Source organism: Aspergillus bombycis (genome assembly GCF_001792695.1).
Source record: "Aspergillus bombycis strain NRRL26010 chromosome Unknown contig00138, whole genome shotgun sequence".
NCBI classification, from domain to species: Eukaryota; Fungi; Ascomycota; class Eurotiomycetes; order Eurotiales; family Aspergillaceae; genus Aspergillus; species Aspergillus bombycis.
Window position 1 is genome coordinate 1 of NW_019170140.1, and position 21,671 is coordinate 21,671.

Here is a 21,671-nt window from a genome sequence, read left to right on the forward strand (position 1 = left end):
CTCTCTCTCTCTCTCTCTCTCTCTCTCTCTCTCTCTCTCTCTCTCTCTCTCTCTCTCTCTCTCTCTCTCTCTCTTCTTCCTCCCCTCTCCTCTCCTCTTCTTCCGCATCTTGGTGCGCGTATCATAGCCTCTCTTACTTTCTCTTCCTGTATTTTTTTTTTCGACTTTTTCTCTGAACCCCAGATTTGTTGGGGTACCTCCTTTGTCATTACCTAACTTGAACGGGCACGAGTGGCTGAACCTCAACCCGCACGCTGGAGCCTGAGTTCCTCCGCCATCGGCTGCACTTCTTTCGTCCACGTTCTCGTTACTCAATCGCCTTGGTATCGCTTAATAATTTTCCCTTTGCGCTTCTGACGCCATCCTCCACGAGTCATTGCCGCAGTTGTTTTCTTTTCTTTTCTTTTTCTTTTTTTCTTGGTGTATTTATTCAATCTACTGCGTGACTTCTGCGCCTTCCCGGCTCACTTTCTCTTCCGCCCGCCATGGAGTCCAGAACAGCGACGGCAGAGCCGTCCAGCAAGCGACCTCGATCACCGTCCGGCGATTTCCCCCCATCGCTTCCAAAGTCCCGAAGACACATTCAAACCACCTGCAGATCAACTACCTGGCGCGTCAGTATCCGGATAATCTTCCTCTGGTCTCCATCGATGATACGATGCCCGCAATCATTCACCTGATCGGTGAATATGATGGTGTCCTCCATCGTCATGAGAGTATCGCTGGGAATTTGGGCGCATGCCCTTTAGGTCCCATCTTGATTAAGCGCTTTGAGCGCCTCTTCGACGGCCCTCCCCGCGTACTCAAATCGCACGGCAAAGACTCCCCCAACATCACCTGGCTGGACGTAGTGGAGTTCGCCAAGAACAAACCAGAGCAGTTCAATCTGGAGAAGACCCGCAATGGCGTGCGAGTCTGTCAATTCTACACCAAGCAGTGTCGGGTGGAGATCAGCGAAGAAGACTTCGTGCTAATCGCATCGGGAATGCCGCAGAAAATGATTCCCCCGCAGCCGATTATTGAGGATGAGGAGAAGGAGTTGGGCGCGTTAGAGATTTTGGAGAAGAATCTCCAACAAATTATCCAGGTCGCAGACCAAGGTGAGTCTTCATGCAAAGCGATGTTTATGTCTGTCGGCGCTAACCGCTCACCTCTTCTAGTGTCCGCGCGAGCGAGACAACTCAACCATCGTCTCAAAAACCGAAGAACGGCGATTGTCACCCGTCGGGAGAATGATCTATCTCTTCATTCGCAGTCGCAATCACAATCGCAACAGCAGCAGCCACAACAGCAACAGCAACAGCAACAGCATCGCTCTATCAGCCCCGTTTGGCGCGACACCAATGGAAGTCAGCTTCCGCTGAACGGCAGCAGTCACTCGAACACCCAGTCTCCCTCCACCGGCTTCGTTGCGGTCAACACCGGCCGGCCCGGTGGGGAACCCACAACGGAAGACAATGCGCTGTCACAACAGTTCATGTTCTCGCACTCCAACACAGATAATATCACTATCATCAACGGGACCTCCATCAAAGGCGCATCTCCAACAACGCGCGCGGAACTGATGAAGAAGTTCTTCACTACCCAAGACCGACAATCTCGCAGCTATGAAGAAGGGAGCGGGTCCCAAAACCGCCAGTCATCCCGGCCACGGCCGCGGGCGCAGATGCGACAGAGTACAATATGTACACCCCCGCCCCAACAACCGTCGCCATCCCCAACACTCCGTCATCGCTGCTCCCTCCGCCCAAGTCCCACCACCATGAGAAGGACGACGGTGGTCCGTTCAAGATGGAGATGGTTGCCCGCATGGAAGAGCTGCAACGCGGCGAACGCATACTGCCCCCATGTGATCGGTGTCGTCGCCTCCACATGGATTGCTTGAAGAACCTTACAGCATGCATGGGTTGCACGAAGAAGCACGCCAAGTGTTCTTGGAAGGATGTCAAAGCGGAGGAGCTACAGGAACCACGTGAGCATCGTGAGCCACGCCCCGATCCAATGGCACGGGAGCGGCCAGAAAGTTTGACCCCGAAAGAGTCACTGCCGACGACCACAGCACCGGCACCGATGGCGCCATCTATATCTTCCGCGCTCACGCCCCCTTCAGCTGTAGTGGTACCTGAAATCGATCGTCATCGAGAGGTTGATTACAACGTGCGCAGGGAATCCGCTCCAACAGCGGGTCCCATAGCCGGGACTCCACTCGGAAAGGAGCCGTCGCCCCGCCGGGCGATGAGTGAGATCCGGGGGGGCTCCTTAAGTCATGACAGGCATATCGGTATCAACCGCAACACCAACCCAGCCGCAGAGGATGATGACCCAGATGCCAATCAACGGCTGATGCAGGCAATCCTCGACACGGTTGACCACCATGCGCGGGCTGCAGCCGCCGCAAAAGAGGGTGGGCAACCGATGACTGAGCGTGACCGCGAGCAAGAACGAGACCGAGACCGGAAACTGGTGAAAGCTTAGTTTCTTCTCTCCCTTTTCTTACTGTTTTAGCTTTGCATTTTTGTGGGGAATTCATGTCATGTAGCATGGTTGTGGGGGTTTATAAGGGTGTTATCTAATGTATGCATGGTTTGTACTGCTTCGAGCGTTTTAGCGGATATCCCAGTAGTTTAGTTCGTCTCTTGTTGGGCATGATGCATATATGAACAGATTGGCATGATTCTTTGGACAACACGGCATTTACTATATAATATATCAGAGCTCTGGCAAGTTTTGCACGAGCTATACATCCCTTTCATGTCTTCATTCAGCCACTCAAATTAATGTTGTTGAATTTAAGATGCTTACGGAGTTTGTTCTAGAATACGGGGAGCGGGGCGCCAGATCTGGCTCCCGTAGCCCCAATTCAAGCTATACATTAGTACACTAACTCCTAGTACCCCACCTACTGTCAACAGGCTCGGTGATAATCAACCCCATTGTCAACGGGGCCAAAAGAAGAAGAGACAGGTTCTCGTTAAGCATTATATGACTATTCTCTTTCTCAAAGCCCACCTCCCACAAAAAAGAGAGAGAGAGAGAGAGAGAGATGCAATGCTCCGATCGCCTCCCCGCCTCTAGCGTTCCATCGCCAAATCTACACGAGGATCTCAATACCGAGATCAGCGAGGGTGTGCTCGGTATATATACGTCGCAACTGTCGATTGTGGATAAGTTCTACAATCCCCAGTTGCTCTGATCACCTCGAAACATGCTATCGATCTGGTTGATAAGAGCCATATTGGCGATAAGATTGCGTTGGTTATCAATTATCAATCCAACGCAACCAATTGAAGGATGTAGAAGAGGGTTTGTCTTCGCTCTACTAACCCGATCTACAAGGCTTGTTGGTTCGTCTCATCCTTCGACCCCCTGGCAAGCTGGTGAAGGAATTGTCGTGGAGCGGGCCTATGTTCCGGAGCTAATCAGCGAAAACATTCATCTAGACTCTGTGATAGCTTTTCAGTGGTGAGGAGCTGGGCTTTGATCACTGCTGTTCGCAGTACCTTTTCATTACTGATCATCTGGGTGACGCACCTGATACCTCCGAGCTCGTCGTGGTATCTTTGGAGAAAACTAAATTGTTCCTTTTGACGCGTGCAGGGCATCGTTTAACTCGATGTACGGCGGCAACCACCGCCCTGAGAAGGGCCAGGATCGAAGCAGCAGCTATGGATTTAGTCTTGCATCGTATTAGTGGAATTCCGTGGTGACTAGTTAAGGTTAAACAACTATTGTAGTAGCTAGTAGAGGCAGTAATTTGATCGTACTGCTCATATGAAACATGATAAGAGGCCGCCAATCTATCCTTATATCGACAAAGGGATTCAAAAGGCAAGGAATGTAGAATATAAAGGAACGGTGACGAAGTCAAACAGCTTGTCAAGATGCTCAACACCTGCAGGATTGATATAGCAAAGGTTGCTCCCAGCTCAGCGCCAACCCACCGAAATGCTATCTACAATAAGATATAGGGCCACGGCATACTAGCCTATCTAAAGCAGCAGGCAGTCAGCTGATGGCCATGTCAATTCTGGGTTCATCTTATACTAATCATACTTTATAGTGATATTGTTATATGTTGTGATGGCGATTGTACGCACTATCTGTGGAAGGGAGTGTGGCTATACAACGATAACTATATATATCTCCGTCGGAAGAGAAGGACATTGGAACAAAATTGGCGATAATGTTTCTTTTCAAGATGAACACTCTCGTTTTCACCATTGCGCGGGCAATCCTATACCTAGTAAAATTTATCACCGACTAAATGTTATGAACGAGATGAAAAAAGAGACCATGTAGATTTTAAGACAGCGAGGACAGCCATTTAGAAAAATAAACCCAAAAAGCAAAAAAGAAGATACAAATCAAGTATCAGACGCCAATTGGCGCTGCTGGGAATCGAACCCAGGTCGATTCGGAATTGCGGAATTACCACAACGAAACGTGATCACCACTACACTACAGCACCTTGATTTGTTGAAAGATTGCCTGTTTTACAAGCCTATAAGGCTACTAATTACTTCCCCCCCCTCCCACGGAAAGTTGTCCAAGTATCGGCAATGCCATTAGCCGTTGACTTTTGCGGGATGATATTTCCCACAATCCTATTACGCTTCTATGCTAGGTAAAGTGGGGAGGAGCTATCGTTCCGTTTTTCTTAGACTACGTACTCAGAAATAATTCCTTTGCCACCCGTCTCCTATTGCTCAACCCAATTCCTTTACTTTGTCGTAGTGTGTAGATCGAGTTCTAGAGTACTTGTATCCAACCTCCAAATGCACCCCGGATATACGGCTTAATGCATCAACCGTCGATCCGTGGGGTATTCCCGATAAAACCACACCGTCACCCACCAGCAACGTCCAGATTGCTAATCCACCAGAATTCCAATGGCAATGCCTACCGGCAGATCCGTCGGGGAGAACCTACACATTCCCCAGGAAGGAACCAATTCCGCTGCTTATTCAAGTCTTATGCATCATCCGATCTGCCCAATGCGGGGTGTGATACGCCCCTCCGTATAAAGTATATATGAGCCACAGGTCGCAATTGACAGTTTTTATTTACCCTTATCTTCTTTCACTCAATCATAGTGAGACAAACTCTCCAGCAGCGAGGAATTGAATCACAAAATGGACCCCTCACAGGTTAAAATCCCACCCATGAAGGACCTCACGGTCGACAATATTACCGAAAACGTCATCCGCATGAATTCGCTGTGCGAGGATGAGCGCATGAAATATATTCTCGAACGATTGGTTTCTCATTTACATGATTTCGCCCGCGAAACCAGACTTAGTTCCCAGGAATGGATGACGGGGTTGTTGTTCCTCACGGAGGTGGGGAAGATTTGTTCGGATGTGCGACAGGTAAGTCACTGGCACTTTTCTTTCCATACCCCGCAAACCCCAAGTCAAACCAAATGGAATACAGAAACAGAAGCAAGGATACTGACATGATCGAAAAACAAAGGAATTCATCCTCCTCTCCGACGTCCTCGGCCTTTCAATCCTCGTCGACTCGATCGACCACCCCAAGCCCGCCGGCTCAACTGAAGGCACAGTCCTCGGTCCCTTCCACACCCACGAAGCCGAAGTAATGCCCAATGGCGACAGCATGTCCCACGACCCCAAGGGTGAGCCGCTTCTCGTCGTCTGCACGCTAAAAGACACGCACGGCAACCCCATCTCCGACGTCAAGATCGATATCTGGGAGACGGACTCCACGGGCCACTATGACGTGCAGTATGCGGATCGGAACGGCCCCGATGGCCGCTGTATCATGCGCAGTGATGACACCGGTGTGTTTTGGTTTAACGCGATTACGCCGGTGCCGTACCCGATTCCGCATGACGGGCCGGTCGGGAAGTTGTTGAAGAAGTTGCATCGCCATCCGTTTAGGCCGAGTCATATGCATTTTATGTTTGAGAAGGAGGGGTATGATCATTTGATTACGTATGTTTCTCTCTCTCTCTCTCTCTCCTGTTCTATGCCCTATCTTTCTATTTTGTGTTGGTTCCGGGAATTGGCGAGGGTGGCTAATGGTTGGTAGGGCGCTTTATCTTCGGAATGATCCGTATGAGACTTCGGATGCCGTCTTTGGTGTCAAGGATTCTCTGGTGGTGGATCTTGGTAAGGCAGGTCCGGAGTATGCAAAGAAGTATGGCGTTTCGGAGGACCATGCCCTCCTTACATACGACTTTGTCTTGGTTTCTAATGCCGAGACCAGCGCTTTGCGCGAACAGAACTCCAAGGTGGCGCTGGATAAACTGGGCCGCAAGGTGAAGATGGTGAACGGACTGCCTGTGCCGGATCTGGATTAAATAATGAACTTTTGGATGTGATGTGAGATGAATTAGTATAGTCGTCATTTATGTCGTTATGTACACTATCAATAAGAGCATGGTATCAATCATCGCCACGAGGTTCGACCATATCTCCGAAATCATCCCCATCGTCGGCGGGCACAGCTGCGCGGGTGTTGGCCTCTTTTAAGCACCGCAGTCCCTCGCCGTCCTCCACCCAACCGCCGACCTTCTCCACTCCCTCGATGTACTCCGCGCCAACCCGTAGGTTCAAGCTTGCACTGAGCGCTCGCTCAACCCGGGTTTCACGAGTCTCTGAGATGAGGACTCGGAAGACATGCGCAAGAAACCCGCTCAGGATATCAACACTCCAGGTATCTGGAACAAGCCGGAGGACCTCGCCTACATCGAACCAGGACGCAAATCGTGCCAAGAGGTCACTAGTTCGTTCGATGCATTCCGAGGGGTCCTGGATATGTAGGAACTCATCGAGCAAATACCCGAACAGCTCGCTCTGCTGTGACCGGTCAGCGAACTCTGTCGGTGTGTTTGTCGAGCTGGTACTCCGAGGACCGCCGAATAGACAGTATCGAACTGCAGAGTCGTAGTCGCCAAGGCCATGTGTAAGGAGGTGCAGGGCTTCTCGATGACGGCCCTGGAGTCCATCGAGAATAATAGACTCCGATACGAGTTCGTTTTGGAATGGTTCAATCCGTGCGAGAACAGCAGGAATGGAATACGTTAGTTTAGGGGACGGGACCGACGAGAATTGACTACTACCGCCTCCACCAAGCAGCTGGAGAAGCCGAAGCCGCGATTGCCACCAAGGTTCAGAGGGTGTGTTTTCATGAATAAAGTTCATATACGTTGGTTTCGGCGGCTGCAATGCACGGTAAGTCGAATATGATTCCGCAAGCGACGACCGAGCAGCAGGGGAGGTCTCAAGAACAGAGAGCACAGTATCAAGATAATATGAAAGGAGGTCATCTGCGTATTGGGTATACTAGTTTAAGAGTGAGTAGACAGGGGGGTTAAAAAAGGAGACGGGGTAGAACCAACATTCTTTGAGAAAACCAGGTGCTCCAAGTAATCTTGAACCGCATTTGGCGCTCGTTCCTTGAGCAAGCGGACAACGTCTGCTGGGTCTAATTTGACTCTGCTGGTGTTGTCCGCAAAGACTTGTATACCAAGGTTGGGGTTTCGCTGGGCCAACCAAGTGCCATATTCTTCAACTAGCTGTGCATCTTTGATTTTGACCAAATATCTGCGCATCTGTGCCTCAACGCCCGAAGCGGTGGTCTCACACCCGGAATCTTCCTCCCCTTCAATGATTCGCCGCCACGTCTTGAGGACATTCCGGGACATCTTTTGGCTCTGGTACAAGCGACTCAGGAGAAATAGTCGCTTGTATTTTTCGAGAAGTGCCACTGCCCGGTCAAAGTTACCCTTCCAGTTATCCACTAGCCTATTCAGTTCCGTGCGCGTTCGTGAAGAGAGGCGGTGTTCCGTAGGTACTTTCGAATCTTGTTCCAGCAGCAGATGCAGGAGGGCCGCATCGACGCTGTCGAATATGTAAGCGTCGTCCGTAATGCTGCCATATCCTCGTTTTTGCTGCCAGGCAAGTAAGAAACGCTTGATCATATTCAAGACCTCGCTATCAAAGACGTCGGGTTCTTTAGAAACTTTCACACTATCCAGGCGCTTAAGGTACAACTCTGCCATCTCTGCCAGGCCCCCATGAATCCAGATGCCCTGCGGTCCTTGTAAAACTTCTTGGCGCAGAAGAGGGACCAACAGCAAGGCCACTCTAGGGTCCAGCTCCCCGGCAACGAGTGCTTTCTCTGTGGCATTGATCGTCACTCCATCCCTGATGGTCGGGTCCATGAAGACCAAATCGCCGAACAGGAGTAAACTGGATTTTTGCTTCACGTAGTTCAAGCCCAGAAACTCAGCCTCCGACTTAGGCTCTGCTTCTTGCACCAGTTTGATAATGTCCATAATCACATCGCGTCGCAATACACTGTGGCCGTCCTCTTGCGATTCCTGGGCACTTTGAAGCGCATCATTCAGTTGCATGGTTAAAGGGTTTTTCACGACCCGCCATATCTGCTTACCACTCCACAAAACGAGGCTGCTTTGGGTTTTGCCCAATTGACGCGCGAATTTAGCTTCGTCGGCATTTCGCTCAGCTTCCCAGTCGGGCGTGTCTTTTTTGGTTCCTTCGGGGTCCATTGCTTCCTGAGATTCGAACAACTCCTTTTCTTCCTGTAGCTGCTCTATCGATGCCTGCGTCCTCGGGTCGGTTGCAGGTACATGTGGTGATAGTGACGGGGTTCTCAAGCGGACCATCTGCAGTAAGCCTCTCATCTCGCTTACTTCGAGCTGGCTGGGGGAGAGTGTATGGAGAAGCCCAACGTGAGATGGCTGCGCATCTTGTACGGATGGTATCTCTACCCAGCTCTTGTGGTTGTCTGCATTTCCGGGGTCGACATCCCAAAGTTGTACCTCTAAGAACTTGCGTAACTTTCCGTCTTGGTCGGCCTCTATGACTGCAAGAATGAGATCCTCGCGGGTGTCGTTGGGTGCTCCAATTAAGTTATTTTCGTCGCCTTTATCAATGACAACCGACTCCGGGTACTTGTGAAACGTGATTGTTCCGCGAACGACATCACCGTCCACGTTGACAAACATTCCAACTCCCGGTTCTGTCGCATCGGTGCCCCTGACGAGCAAAAACTCAGATGAAGTCGGAGAAAGGATATGTGGCTTTAATTGTGTCGACGATTGCTTTGGCAATGGTGGAAGCGGTTTTGGACCCTCACGAGGACTAGACTGAGAATCGCGCGATGGGTGCTCCGACGACGTCCTTGGAGAAATACTATCGCCTCGTTCTTTTGAGCGTGATCGGGTGGGTGTCCCGGAACTGGACGAGAGTTCAGGTGTTACAGAGCTCGAACGATCCTGTGAAGCTGATCGTGCATTCGGCTGAAGCATCCCGGCGATTGTATTCAAACTGGAACTTCTGCCATGTGCATGGGCCTCGGCAGAAGAGCTAGGTGACAATGAGGCGGGAGGCATGTCTTCCACTTGACCAGACGCTAAAGCTTCATCGAAGAAAGACATTGGAAACAGAGGTATCTTTTGCTGGTGTTCCACATCTAGTAGGGAATATGAGCGACTATCTGCAGCACAGGCGATTATGCCTCTTCGTGATGCTGTTAAACATCCCGGAAACTCAATATTTCGGACCAGTCGAGCATCGTCACCAATCCGCACGAGCATTATCTTGCTCTGCGTTGCGATCATTACAACCGGCCTCTCCGGCTCGTCTATGGATGCATTCTGGTCAAGACCCCCGATCCAACAACAGTTGTTAACCTTCGTATTCTCGCGGAATGCCGGGCTGAGCTCCGGTAACAAGTAGAATGTAGCCGTTCCATTGCAGAGAATACAAGCTTTGTTCACGGATGGAAGGAGAACAATTTGCTGGATGCCTTGCTGCCTGTTCGTTACTGAAGTGTTCTTGGAAAACGGAATGGGCAATCTCGAGGCTAGAATGAAGGACGGCTCGTTGGTGTTGTCCGATGGATCGGGCGGAAGGCAGACAAAATGTAAGATTTCAGCAGCGGAGGTTCCGATATAGAGGTTGTCATCTGTCAATGGCAGTTAGCGCGTTCAATGGAAGTGTCCAAGCGATGTGGCCTTGAAGTAGACATACTCCAATATTCAACGCAGGTGATATGGACATCATCATTGGGGTCGTCAGCTGTCAGCGGTACCCGATCGAAAAGAGGTCGTAGCATATAAGGTACAGCTTTCGGCGGAGTGATCTTCCGCTTCTTGCGGGGAGTGGTGCCATCGTCTTCCGACACCATAATGAGGCCCGCTCTGGTGTCACGATTTGTGATGGTTCCTGGCAAGGCCTCTGAGGGGAAACGTCGGAAGCTTTGGAGGTGATGTCCTAAAGTGGCTTAAGAGTGGGCCAAAGCCGGGGTTAGTATTTGCTGACTCAGGCACCCCCCAGTAAAGTAGTTCCTACATCGAGTATCAAACTTTCTCTCCGCCATAACCAAGTATGCTTTGCTTCGATTCTATAGTAGTTAATAAAGAACGCAATCCAAGCTACTTGGTGATGCAGTTGTTGGCCTCTTGTTATCAACTCTATTGTCTCTGTTATGAGTTCTAATATGCACCATGCCAAGTGCGGACAGCACACGCTAATACTAGTATCCTTACAGCACTAGTGCTGAAATACAATTCAACATTGCTTGGAGACACCTCAAGATGCTGTATCAGGTATGGGCTTCTCAGGATCTAAAATAATATTACACTTGGGAACAAATGTATACCCTACAATCTCGATTGAGGATTGTGAATTGAAATGAGCGATGTTTGCAGGTGCCAACTGATCGACTGAGCACGCATGGAACGATTATAACATGGAAGGATACTCTATACCGGCACCAATAAACCCGTAAAAGACATCGATGACATGTAACATTGTCAACTACGTGGTCCCGATGCACATGTCATTGTAAATCTAAGAAAAGCAGTAGCTGACGCGTTCGGAACATCGTCGGACCGCCCGGAGCGTCGCATGTCTCCGCATCGCATACTGTATTGTTACTCAGGGTCTCTTCTTCTCGAAAGCGGTGTTGACGTTCTTCTTTTGGTCTGGTGGGGTTGTCGTTCAAGAGTCAATGTACTTGTAATTATCTCTAAATTTCTCCCAAAGATGGACTCTTTCGCGCTTACGGAGGGCATTGTGCCTGATTCAAACAATCAAGATGGCCACGATGCCGAAAAGGACAGCATTGGAAAGTTGCCCGAGGGGGCTAACAAGTTTCAACGCGCTATTGCTGCTTGGAGAGGTACCTTACTTAAAATGGCATATTCCGACGTACCCAGTTTCGAAACTAACTCGTCGACTTTCAACAGGTATTGACCTGTCCAATACGATCGCGAAGCTAGATTCGACTGCCTCCGACATTGTCGCTCAGCAGCGCGATGCCCTCGTTCAAAGGAAGGACCTCGCTCAGAAGACAAAGGATTTTCGCAAGTTGGATGATGCGACCAAGCTGGCGGAATATAAGGGTCTGCTGAAAGGTTTGTACCTTTCCCTACAGATCTCGTCTCGGCACTGGCGGGCTAACGGATTCATGACCAGCGTACCAAAGCTTTATCGACGTCTTGACGAACCAAGGGAAGACCTCTTCCAACGCTTTCTTACAGCTATACTCTTCCTTGTCAGAGGCTCCTGACCCTTATCCGCTCCTTGAGGCATCCGTCGACTCCCTTGTTCATTCCGAAGAAACCGTGCCGAAATTAACCTCCGAACGGAACCAACTGCAGAGCAACGTGGATCGCCTTACCTCCCAATTAGATGATGCTGAGAAACGGCTCGAAGAAGAACGGAGTGCAAGAAAGAAGCTGGAGGATAACCAGGAGTCAAAGATCAAAGAGATTGAGTCTTCTTGGTCAGCCGTTTTGTCGGAGAAATCGAACAATTGGACCGCCAAGGAGAAGAGCTTGGAAGAAAAGGTAGAGAACCAAGAACGCTTGATTAAGGATCTCAAAGCGAGCTACGAGGTTTCACAACGGCTAGGCCAGGAGGAGAGTAGTGGTGATAGCCATCAACAAGGAGGGGCAACCGCTGCGGAACTGGAGCTGGTGTCAGCCGATCTTGAAAAGACTAGTCTTAGGCTGGCGGAAGTAGAAGCACGGAATGAGCAATTGAGGCTTGAGCTGGCTCAAGTTGTCTCGCATTCGCAGACAGAGCAAACAACATCCGTTGAAGAAGACCCCTCATACCTTCGCCTTCAGTCGGAGAATTCCTCCCTGTTGCGCAAGTTGGATGCAGCGCGGTTTGACAGGGAGTCTGAACGGCATTCCTGGGAGACCAAGATATCCCAGTCTGAGAGACATAGCGCTAAGGTTGCCGCTGAGAGAGATGAGTTACGAACAAAGTTGGAAAAGACCGCAGATTATGAAGATATCCGCCGCGAGTTGGAGATGATTAAAGTAGGTGATTATGCCCTGCCTCTCCGATGAATGCTAATAGCCATCTATAGTCCATCGAATTCTCTGCCGGTGACGACGATGATACCCGGGACTTGGCGGATGATGCCGCGACCGCTCCCAATGGCACTTCCTCCAAGGATGGTGCAAAGAACAGTTTAGAGCAGCTTCTGATGTCTAGAAACAAAAAACTCACGGACGAGCTCACTATTCTACGTGTATCACACCGTGACCTTCAGGGCCAACTCGAGGCTCTGCGTGAAGATCTCTCAACGACTAAGGAGGAACTTGAAAAATCCCAGAAACTCTCCACTACTCTTGAGAATGACCTACTCCGGGTGCAGGAAGAGGCAGCGAACGCTTTCCCATCATCTGCGATGTCTGTTGCTGGCACCTACACATCGAGGCACCCCTACTCCTCTCGCCGGGGAGGTACATCGCCGACATCATCAATCATCTCGGGCTTTGACCATTCCTCCGGATCTTCCAACGCTATGGATGCCATTCGAGCAGGAGAACCTGTTGGGGGCGGCTCAGGTTTGTTGCCGATGATTCAGGCACAGCGAGACCGGTTCAAGAAGAAGAATGCGGAGTTAGAGGAGGAGCTCTCGAAAATGTACAACACAGTGAAGTCACTTAGACAGGAGGTTTCTTCTCTTCAGAAGGATAATCTCAGCCTGTACGAAAAGACACGGTATGTGTCAACATACAACCGTGGCCAGGGAGGCTCCTCTTCTGCAAGTGCCTACGGAAACAAGCCGAGCGCGTCCTCCGTCCATGTGTCTGCGGACACGCCATCGGGGCTGTCACTTGATCGCTACCAATCTGCCTACGAGGCCCAGATTTCGCCGTTTGCTGCTTTCAAGGGCCGTGAATCTGTACGGGCATATAAACGCATGAGCCTCCCTGAGCGGGTTGTCTTCTCTCTCACCCGAATAATCCTGGCCAATCGCACCAGCCGGAACCTATTTGCGGGCTATTGCTTCGCCATCCATATTCTCCTGTTTACTATGTTATACATGATGAGCACGATGGAGATAGAGAAACACAGCGCAAGCTTAGGTGCTGCTGCTGCTGCTATGGCTGGTGGAGCTGGCAGCAGCTATGGTAGCGGCCAGAAATTAAGCGGGGACGACTGGCAACAAGAGGGATTCCATCATGGTGGATAGATAGGGGGCTGGATTTTCCCAATTTTCCTTGGATGCGATTTCGCCTTTTGTTGGTTTGCGGGAGTTGGGGTCTACGGGCAGTCGATATAAGAATGTACTTTTCATCACTCTATATTTCTGATTAGCTCTGCGGGCACGACGTTAGACTACTATTTAAATACCCTTTTTATTTTTAACTATCTTTACATTCTATACGAAGACCATCAATTGGATATCGCCTGGAGTCAGTAAATCTTGTTCTTAATGTGGCTATCTTGTGTGTTTGCGTGTGGGTTGTGGGTATGTGGAGTGACTGTTCGGATACTTAGATATCACATCATACATATATAGCTGGATGGATGGATGGATGATGATGATAATGATGCATGGTTGGGAATAGTTATACGCTGGTGGAACAAATATAGATGGACATGTGCACTCTCGCCAATGTCATTGTTAGTCGAACTGCACACCACCTCAAGGGTCGACTGCCATGCACCACACTGGGAGAAGGGAGTGGGATATAAGTTAGTATGGCCCAACAACTTGCTCCTAGGATCTGATGTTCGGTGAGCAGTTCGATTTAGAGGACTATGGAGTACAAGCCCTTAATGTGTACGTGTTTACTGTATTCCATAATAAATTGCAGATGTTAAACCATCATTTCTGTCCTTAGGGCTATCATATCTAGGAGGAAGAAGGGGTTAAAAGGATCAAAGCGAATCGGAGAAGAGAAAAGGACAGCAAAGTAGACATGTCTTCCAAATGATCTTTTTACGGATCGTGTACGAAGACGTCAAGGACTAAATCATGGATTTACTTGAGATACTTCTCAAAGAAGTCTGCAACCTGGGTATACCTTATCCATGGACGTCAGTAGTCGCCTTCTGGAAAAGAAACTGAATTTTCTCTTACCCTCGTCTGTATTCAGCATTGCTTTCTTCACTGTCCAGGTTGGCACGGGCTCCCATCCAGCCATGCCACATGGTGCTGTATGTCTCGACATGGCCGCCGATACCATTCGTGCTGATGACATCGGTATAACCTTGGATTTCCTCCGCCGGCTCATCCTTGGATGCAAGTACGATATGGGGAATTGCAAGTTTCTCAGCATCCGTTTTGTCAGCCCGACTTTGAGTGAGAAAGTCAAGTCAGTATTCTCTTTCTGTGTACCGAGGTTTGGGGTCACACATACCCGGGATGAACTTGCCCAGTAGCTACGAACGGTGTACCGGGTCCAGAAGCTAGAACAGCAACCTAAGAGATACATGTTAGTTACGAAGGTTCACTAAGCCCACGGAAAGAAGCCACCCGCCTTCCCACCCCAGCATAACCCCAGTGCAGCCCATTTGGACACAGACGGAAATAGCGTGTTGTACCGCTTAGTTATCTCTAGCAGAGTGTCCACGTTCCTCGGGATGGAGGCCTCATTGGAGACGAAGCTCGCGATGGCGTTTTTCTTCTCTTCTGTGTCTGTCGGGAACCATTCGGCCTGGGCAAAATTCCCTTCGAAGAATCGGGCACCAGGACTAAGGAATTCAATCTTGTAGCTAGAAGGTCCGCCCCCTGCAGGGTCTGGATGGCCATGCCAAAGATGTCGTAGAGGACTACAAGCCCCGTGGACGCATCCGGTGGGCCAGTAACATCTGAGGAAGGTCAGAGCTTGTTTTTCTTGTGGATCTGTGTGTGACTTGCAGGTGTTCAGGCCGGCAACTTCCTTATAGGCGCCTTTGGTGGTGTATCCTTGAGGGATCACCGGGGGTAGGGTTCGACATGCGTCACAAGACATGGTGTGATTCTTCGTGGTGGCGAGAGTGTCTTCTGGATCTTTCTTGTATGAACTTCATACTGCAGTTGCCAGTAGAGGTATTTATAATAAGTGAACACATTAGTATTCGGAGATTATCACTTAAAGCCGTCGGGAATAAAACGTAAGATAATTTAAAGTAGGCTAAGCTTTGGTTTGGCTGGCCGGGGCCGGCCCGGTAACGGGGGATGGGACTGCCACACGCACAGAGCCTGGATCTTAAATAACCCTTGCCCATGAAGTTAATAAGAAAACGTCAGCAGGGTATGGAGATATAGCTACCTCTGAAATTAACACTAATACGAGGTAGTGGCCAGTCATGACATTACCACGTGGTGTTGGTCGACCGAGTGACCTGCAGATCGACTCTACAGGATCAATATCGCATGGCAACCAGCCAATGAATGAAATGGAAGATATTGACTCGGCTGAAACCAAACCCCGCGCGGAAGATCAGATTGAAGAGACAAATATGAACAACAGCGAACTGTATCCGGTCCAAAAAGAGACTGACGCGAAAGATGACGCTCCCTACTGTTCTCTTTCCGAGCGCAGAAAGATCTCGGTGATGCTGATAGCATCGTTCTCTGGCATAATATCCCCAATATCCGCCAGTATCTATTATCCAGCCCTCCCCTCCCTTGCAAATGACATGCATGTCTCTATCTCCTTGATTAACTTAACCATCACGACATATCTGGTAAGTAGTCCTTTCCATACCCGCTTCAAGAGGTTCCTGTTCCCGCACAGGTCTAACATGTTTCTAGATACTACAAGGAATTTCGCCCTCTTTCACCGGATCCTTTTCGGACGTCTATGGACGACGGATCGCCTACATGTTCTGTTTCACCACATACATCGGGGCAAATATTGGCCTTGCATTACAGTCCGATTACGCAGCGTTAATGGTCCTGCGATGTGTCCAGGCGGCTGGTAGCAGCGGAACAATCGCCATCGGAAGCGCCGTGGTTGCAGATATATCGACACGAGCCGAGCGAGGCAGATACATCGCATATGCGACTATGGGGACGACATTGGGACCGGCCGTGGGACCCGTCATTGGAGGTCTCCTGGATCATTTTCTCGGCTGGAGATGGGTCTTTTGGTTTCTTGTCATCTTGGGTGGCTTCAATTTTGCCCTCATACTCGTGACATGTCCGGAGACGTGCCGTGCAGTGGTGGGAAATGGCTCAATACCCCCTGCCAAATGGAATCGGCCTTTGTGGGCGACGCTGAAAGAATCACTAAGACCCCGGAGTTATAACGTAGAAAGGAGGATCGACTACGAAACTTTAGAAAAGAGCAAAACGCGCCCGAACCCACTGACATCAGTGCGTATCGCTCTGGAAAAGGAGGGTGGTCTGATTCTCATCTACGGCGCACTGCTATATGCCGGTTACATGATCATTCTGAGCACCCTGACCTCGCAGCTGGAGAGCGAGTACGGATTCAATTCCATCCAGGTGGGATTATGCTACTTACCGCTAGGAGTCGGAAGTCTGACATCCCGTTGGTCCGCAGGGCCTCTGCTGGATTGGAATTTCAAACGGGAAGCCAAGCTCCAAAATCTACCCATTGTCAAGAATCGCCAACAGGACATCCGAGACTTTGATATTGAAAAAACCCGGTTAGCCATTACAATCCCTTTCGTGTATGCGGCTTGCTTGTTCCTTCTTGCATACGGGTGGGTCATGAGATATCAAACTCACCTGGCGGTTCCGTTGGTGTTGTTGTTCTTCTCCGGCCATCTTACCACGGGGGCTTTTTCGACCCTTAGTACGCTGATCGTCGATATTCATCGCCAAAGTGCGGCAACTGCCGTGGCTGCGAACAACTTGTTTCGCTGCTTGCTTGCAGCTGGTGCGACGGCGTTTGCGACACCCCTGATCGATCGTATTAGCATTGGCTGGACGACTACGTTCATTGTTGGTGTTTGGTTTGTCTTCAGTGCGTTTCTGTGGGCGGTCTATTTCCGGGGACATACATGGAGAGAAGAGTTGCGTGTTAAACGGAGCGAGGGAGATGGTATTCCAGCATAGCTGCATTTAAGATAGGTAATAGAGCTACATTGCTTTGTAAAGAATAATCCCTTAGTAAGGCTCGCATATAAGCTTTAAAGCCGGCGCTAAAATAGAGAGATGCGCCGGATGTAACGCGGTGTCCGACCAGGGTGAGATTTGGTCTAGTCCGGGATAGAAGGTTCTAACTTCTAAGTGCGTCTCTCACCGGAGATAAAGCAGTCTTTGTATACTGCTAGACTTGGGGTCGGAAATACCACGGCTTAGTAGTCAAGGAAGTAGGCATATTATACTTCCAACAACGATACCCTTGATATAAAATCACTCCCCATGACCAGTCGTAAATGAGGATCACAATGATTTCAGTACCGGTTTATCCCAAAACTCTTAGCTACCTAATTTATTCTTATTGTACCTCCTGATCATGTCTTTGAATCGAGCGGCCTACCTCCTTGCGGCCCGTAAGACTCCCCTCGAAGTCCGAGAGGCACCTTATCCCTCGCCGGACCCCGGTACTATTGTTGTGAGGAACCATGCCGTCGCGATCAATCCGATCGACTGGAAGCTACAGAACTTCGAGATTCTCCCCCTAAAATATCCTTTTATACTGGGTGTGGATGTTGCGGGCGAGGTCATCGCGGTCGGCAGTGGGGTGACCAATTTTACTCTAGGGCAGCGTGTCATCGGGTGCGTCGTCCCCAACCCCTTGGAGTCATCCTACAACCAAACTAACAAGCATTGCAGACACTGTAAGAACCTCGCAAACGGGGATAATCGATACTCGGGCTTCCAGGACTTCACCGTCCTATCGGCGACCCTAGCGGCACCTCTACCCCCATCTATCTCTTACGAGAAAGCAGTTGTCCTCCCTGTCTCAGTTAGCACGGCCGCTGCCGGCCTTTTCCAGAAGGACTATCTCAACCTCCCTCATCCTTCTCTGGCGCCACAGCCTCGGGCCAGACGATCTTGATCTGGGGTGGTAGCTCCAGCGTTGGCATCAGCGCCGTGCAGCTCGCCCATGCCGCAGGGGTCGAGGTCATCACGACCGCCAGCCCGCACAACCACGCGCTTCTCAGGGACCTAGGGGTTTCGCAAATCTATGACCACCGGAGCCCCACCGTGGTCGATGACATTGTTGCCGCGCTTGAAAACAAGCACGTTGTCGGGGCATACGACTGTATATCGGAGGACCAGACCCAGCGGGCCTGTGCGGAGATTCTCGAAAGAAGCAAGGCCGCCCGCAAGGTTCTCGTGTATACAAATGATGTTGTAACCCCAGAGGGGCTGCCGTCTTCGGTCACTGTCAGGGGTATCTTCTGTCTTACGGTGGAGAACAACGAGGTGGGCCCTGCCGTGTGGGCGAATTATCTGCCCAAAGCGCTGGAATGCGGCCACTTCAAGCCTATGCCGGAGCCTTTGGTCGTCGGTACTGGGTTGGAGCATATACAGACGGCTATAGAGAGAAATTTGGCTGGATTGAGTGCGGCTAAGGCTGTTGTCAAGCTATTTTAGTTTCTTGATGGCATGAGGTAGGACGGGGTCGCTATTTGGTTCGTGTAGAGGGTGTTGTTGGCTTCGCGTGGTTGGTTTTAGATTGCAATCAGTGATATATATTGTTACCGTATATAGATTGTGCGTTTGATATTGAGTGGGATGCTTTCTCAATGGACGTCACTGGACCATGCGTGTATACAATGGACTTGGTAAAAGAATCCACTTTGTAGCTATAGCCCCCTTGAGGCGGACTAAATCAACTATACGGTCATAATGGAAATATTCTATCGTATGGATTTTGCTCGAGTACATCTTTGTAATCGATGGGAAAAGTATTAAAGCATAATACTAAGCTATTAGATCGTTCTTCTACTAATAGTGTGGTATCTGGTCACAAGAAGCAAAATTGTAGGATGCAATGCCTGCCGTATACTACATTTCGGCCAAACTAACCCAACTGAGTGCCACAAAAGCCACAATGTCTCGATTTTATGAAATTCTACATAAACGCACCAGTAATTAATCAATAGCGAATGAAAGTTATTACATCTGAGCCTGGGGCTGATCCCATATATCAACTTAACCCGAGTCCGTGGAGTCACGTATCACCCACCTTCGCGCCCAAAAGTAGATTAACGTATTCTAGTTTTTATATGAAGTCCGCTGTTCACCAATATCACTCGCCTGTCCAGGGGGGACTCCAACAAATGTACCCGTACAACCCGCCTCCACGCACTCAGCAAGGCTCCCGAAATGCACACCCCTCTTCACCATCCCTGGAGCGTAATGGGCGTATTTGGCTGAGTTGGTCATTATATTACGAGAGGTGATAGGGATAACAGGCTCCCCGAGCATGCACCAGCAGGTATCTGTAATGATTGTTGCCCCGAATTCTGTGATGATATCGATATAACCAGCCTTTTTCGAATTTTCGTACGTATCTCGGCCGGTGGTTATGATGACTTTGATATCGTCGGCTTTCTTGCGGCCGGAGCATAATCTAGAGAGAACGTCGAACTCTTCAAGAGAGAAGTGCGGATTCCCCAAGGATACAAGATCAACAGAAAGGTCCTGTGCGGAATTGAGCATATGCCAAGTATCAACTAGTTCTTCATGCGAGAGCTCTGTAACGGGTAGCTCTTGTTCTAGCTCAGCAAACTTAGAAGCCTCAGGCGTAATACCCTTGATGTGAAACATTGCGGCAGAGGCGGTGGTACCAAAAGCGGCGCTGAATGCTTTGAGATCCATGATCTGTGGTTGCAGATACTCTAGCCCGCACACTAATGGTATGTTATGCTGAGCCAGTTTTCCAATGACGTATCCCAGTAGTGGATAGTAGGAGTCGTTGATTGATCCCAGGTCGCTCACCCGGATACACATTGTTGGTCGTCGACCCTCAGGCAAGTGGCATCCAGCTGAAGGAGCCCTTCCGGTCAAAGCAATACAAACATCAATGAAATCGGGATATTTCTGGGTTTGTGCACCAAGGACGCTGTTAGCGAAAATAACAGCGTTCGACTCCGACCATCCAATGTTTTGCCCGGCCTTGGGAGCAGTGTCAAGCGCGTACGGGGCGCAGGTAAAACTGGGCTGTGCACCCATAGAAAGATAGATATTGGCTAATGTACCTGCCTGTGAAGCTAACTTAGGGTCGACGTTTAGTTCCTTCCAGCGGCGTTGATCGATCGAAATAGAATTGAGGGTGGTTGGAAGAGTAAACTTAGCACCCATGGATTGGAACTTTTGTGCAAATAGAAGACTTGCAGGGCCGGTATATATACAGGCGTCAATATGAGCTTGAGAAACGTCCAATAGTGAGCGCGCCCCTTGAATAATTGCAAAGCTCCTGATGATTTCCAAGGCAACCTTGGCTGCTTGGCCCTTTTCGCCAGCCAGGATGCTCCGATCTAAATCTGAAAGGTCGATATCGCCTTCAATGGATTCGGCAGGCAGTTTCGGGGTCGGTACCAGAGCGTCACTGACGAGCACGGTTTCTCCATCAATGGCGGCGAAGTGCCTATTGCATATTTGTGAAAAGTCCGAAGAGGACAAGACCACAACTGGTATGGGGCTTTCAAATAGCACTTTTCCTACTAGAACCCCGAGAGTCAGAATCTGCTCGTGCTTCTCGAAAATCAACCCAGCAGGAGCACATCCATTCAGCAGAAGCTCGAGCATGACCGTGCTTCCGGAGCATGAACCTCTACCGCAGGGAATAGCAAGAATTCGACCAGCGATAGACTGGCCGCAGAGGGGATGATGATGATCTACCACCTGCCCAGTTTCAGGGTTCACACCACCCCAAAAGCTGAGTCCAACCGGGCAGCATTGTAACTCTGCAGATGCAGCGCCTTTGATGAGACATTGACCACGAATTTCCATTGTGCCGCTTATAAAACGGTCGTATAATATGTACTAATAGAGGGGGAGGATCTAGTGGCCAGGATGAGTCATAACTTTTGACTCCAGACCTTGAATAGCTGACGTTTCAAGTGTGCAGGCAGTAGGTTGCTTGTTCCCTCTGCCGCTCTGCGATAGAACAATGAGCAGCATTTATATAGTTAACGTTCGTTAGTTGGCTAGCTTACTTAACCCCGCCCGACTTTTGGCATTCCCTCGGGTATTTCTATAGTTCTGTTTAATGGGGCTCCTTTCTCCTAATGTTGGGGGGTATGTCAAAGAATTATGAGCGTCATGACTCATTTTCGATGACACCAAGGCCCATGGAAGTTAACTTGATGTTTGATTGACCTTCAGTCTTGTTCTTTGGGTTCAAACAGGATCGAAGATCTTACGCTTTCCGGATGCTGAAGCTGTTTGTTAAGTTTGCCTTGATCAAGTTGCAAACCCGGCAAACGGCTAATCCATGATCTGATTGGTAC

General features: G+C 49.7%; 7 protein-coding genes across 7 annotated transcripts; 4 read left to right on the forward strand and 3 right to left on the reverse strand.

Annotated features, from left to right (window-relative positions):
- Positions 1–658: 658 nt before the first annotated feature.
- ABOM_010647 (putative C6 finger domain protein) lies at positions 659–2,475 on the forward strand (the record flags this gene model as incomplete). Its single annotated transcript, XM_022537775.1, has 3 exons — positions 659–1,100; positions 1,161–1,473; positions 1,617–2,475. 3 exons carry the CDS (start codon positions 659–661, stop codon positions 2,473–2,475), a joined length of 1,614 nt encoding a protein of 537 aa, XP_022384295.1.
- Positions 2,476–5,132: 2,657 nt separating this feature from the next.
- ABOM_010648 (intradiol ring-cleavage dioxygenase) lies at positions 5,133–6,322 on the forward strand (the record flags this gene model as incomplete). The annotated part of the gene is made up of 3 exons (XM_022537776.1): positions 5,133–5,369; positions 5,473–5,954; positions 6,052–6,322. 3 exons carry the CDS (start codon positions 5,133–5,135, stop codon positions 6,320–6,322), a joined length of 990 nt encoding a protein of 329 aa, XP_022384296.1.
- Positions 6,323–6,407: 85 nt separating this feature from the next.
- Positions 6,408–10,179, reverse strand: ABOM_010649 (putative TGF beta receptor associated protein 1; the record flags this gene model as incomplete). The annotated part of the gene is made up of 3 exons (XM_022537777.1): positions 6,408–7,307; positions 7,364–9,957; positions 10,023–10,179. The coding sequence occupies 3 exons, from the start codon at positions 10,177–10,179 to the stop codon at positions 6,408–6,410; spliced, it is 3,651 nt and encodes a 1,216-aa protein (XP_022384297.1).
- Positions 10,180–11,039: 860 nt separating this feature from the next.
- ABOM_010650 (CCAAT displacement transcription factor COY1) lies at positions 11,040–13,491 on the forward strand (the record flags this gene model as incomplete). Its single annotated transcript, XM_022537778.1, has 4 exons — positions 11,040–11,175; positions 11,243–11,410; positions 11,472–12,325; positions 12,376–13,491. The coding sequence occupies 4 exons, from the start codon at positions 11,040–11,042 to the stop codon at positions 13,489–13,491; spliced, it is 2,274 nt and encodes a 757-aa protein (XP_022384315.1).
- A 795-nt stretch (positions 13,492–14,286) lies between these two features.
- ABOM_010651 (dienelactone hydrolase) lies at positions 14,287–15,259 on the reverse strand (the record flags this gene model as incomplete). The annotated part of the gene is made up of 4 exons (XM_022537779.1): positions 14,287–14,329; positions 14,386–14,601; positions 14,666–14,714; positions 14,794–15,259. 4 exons carry the CDS (start codon positions 15,257–15,259, stop codon positions 14,287–14,289), a joined length of 774 nt encoding a protein of 257 aa, XP_022384314.1.
- Positions 15,260–15,513: 254 nt separating this feature from the next.
- Positions 15,514–18,807, forward strand: ABOM_010652 (putative MFS transporter; the record flags this gene model as incomplete). The annotated part of the gene is made up of 6 exons (XM_022537780.1): positions 15,514–15,541; positions 15,595–15,977; positions 16,045–16,904; positions 17,055–17,202; positions 17,687–18,172; positions 18,256–18,807. The coding sequence occupies 6 exons, from the start codon at positions 15,514–15,516 to the stop codon at positions 18,805–18,807; spliced, it is 2,457 nt and encodes an 818-aa protein (XP_022384313.1).
- A 624-nt stretch (positions 18,808–19,431) lies between these two features.
- On the reverse strand, positions 19,432–21,171 carry ABOM_010653 (aconitase family protein; the record flags this gene model as incomplete). Its single annotated transcript, XM_022537781.1, has 1 exon — positions 19,432–21,171. One exon carries the CDS (start codon positions 21,169–21,171, stop codon positions 19,432–19,434), a length of 1,740 nt encoding a protein of 579 aa, XP_022384312.1.
- Positions 21,172–21,671: the final 500 nt, after the last annotated feature.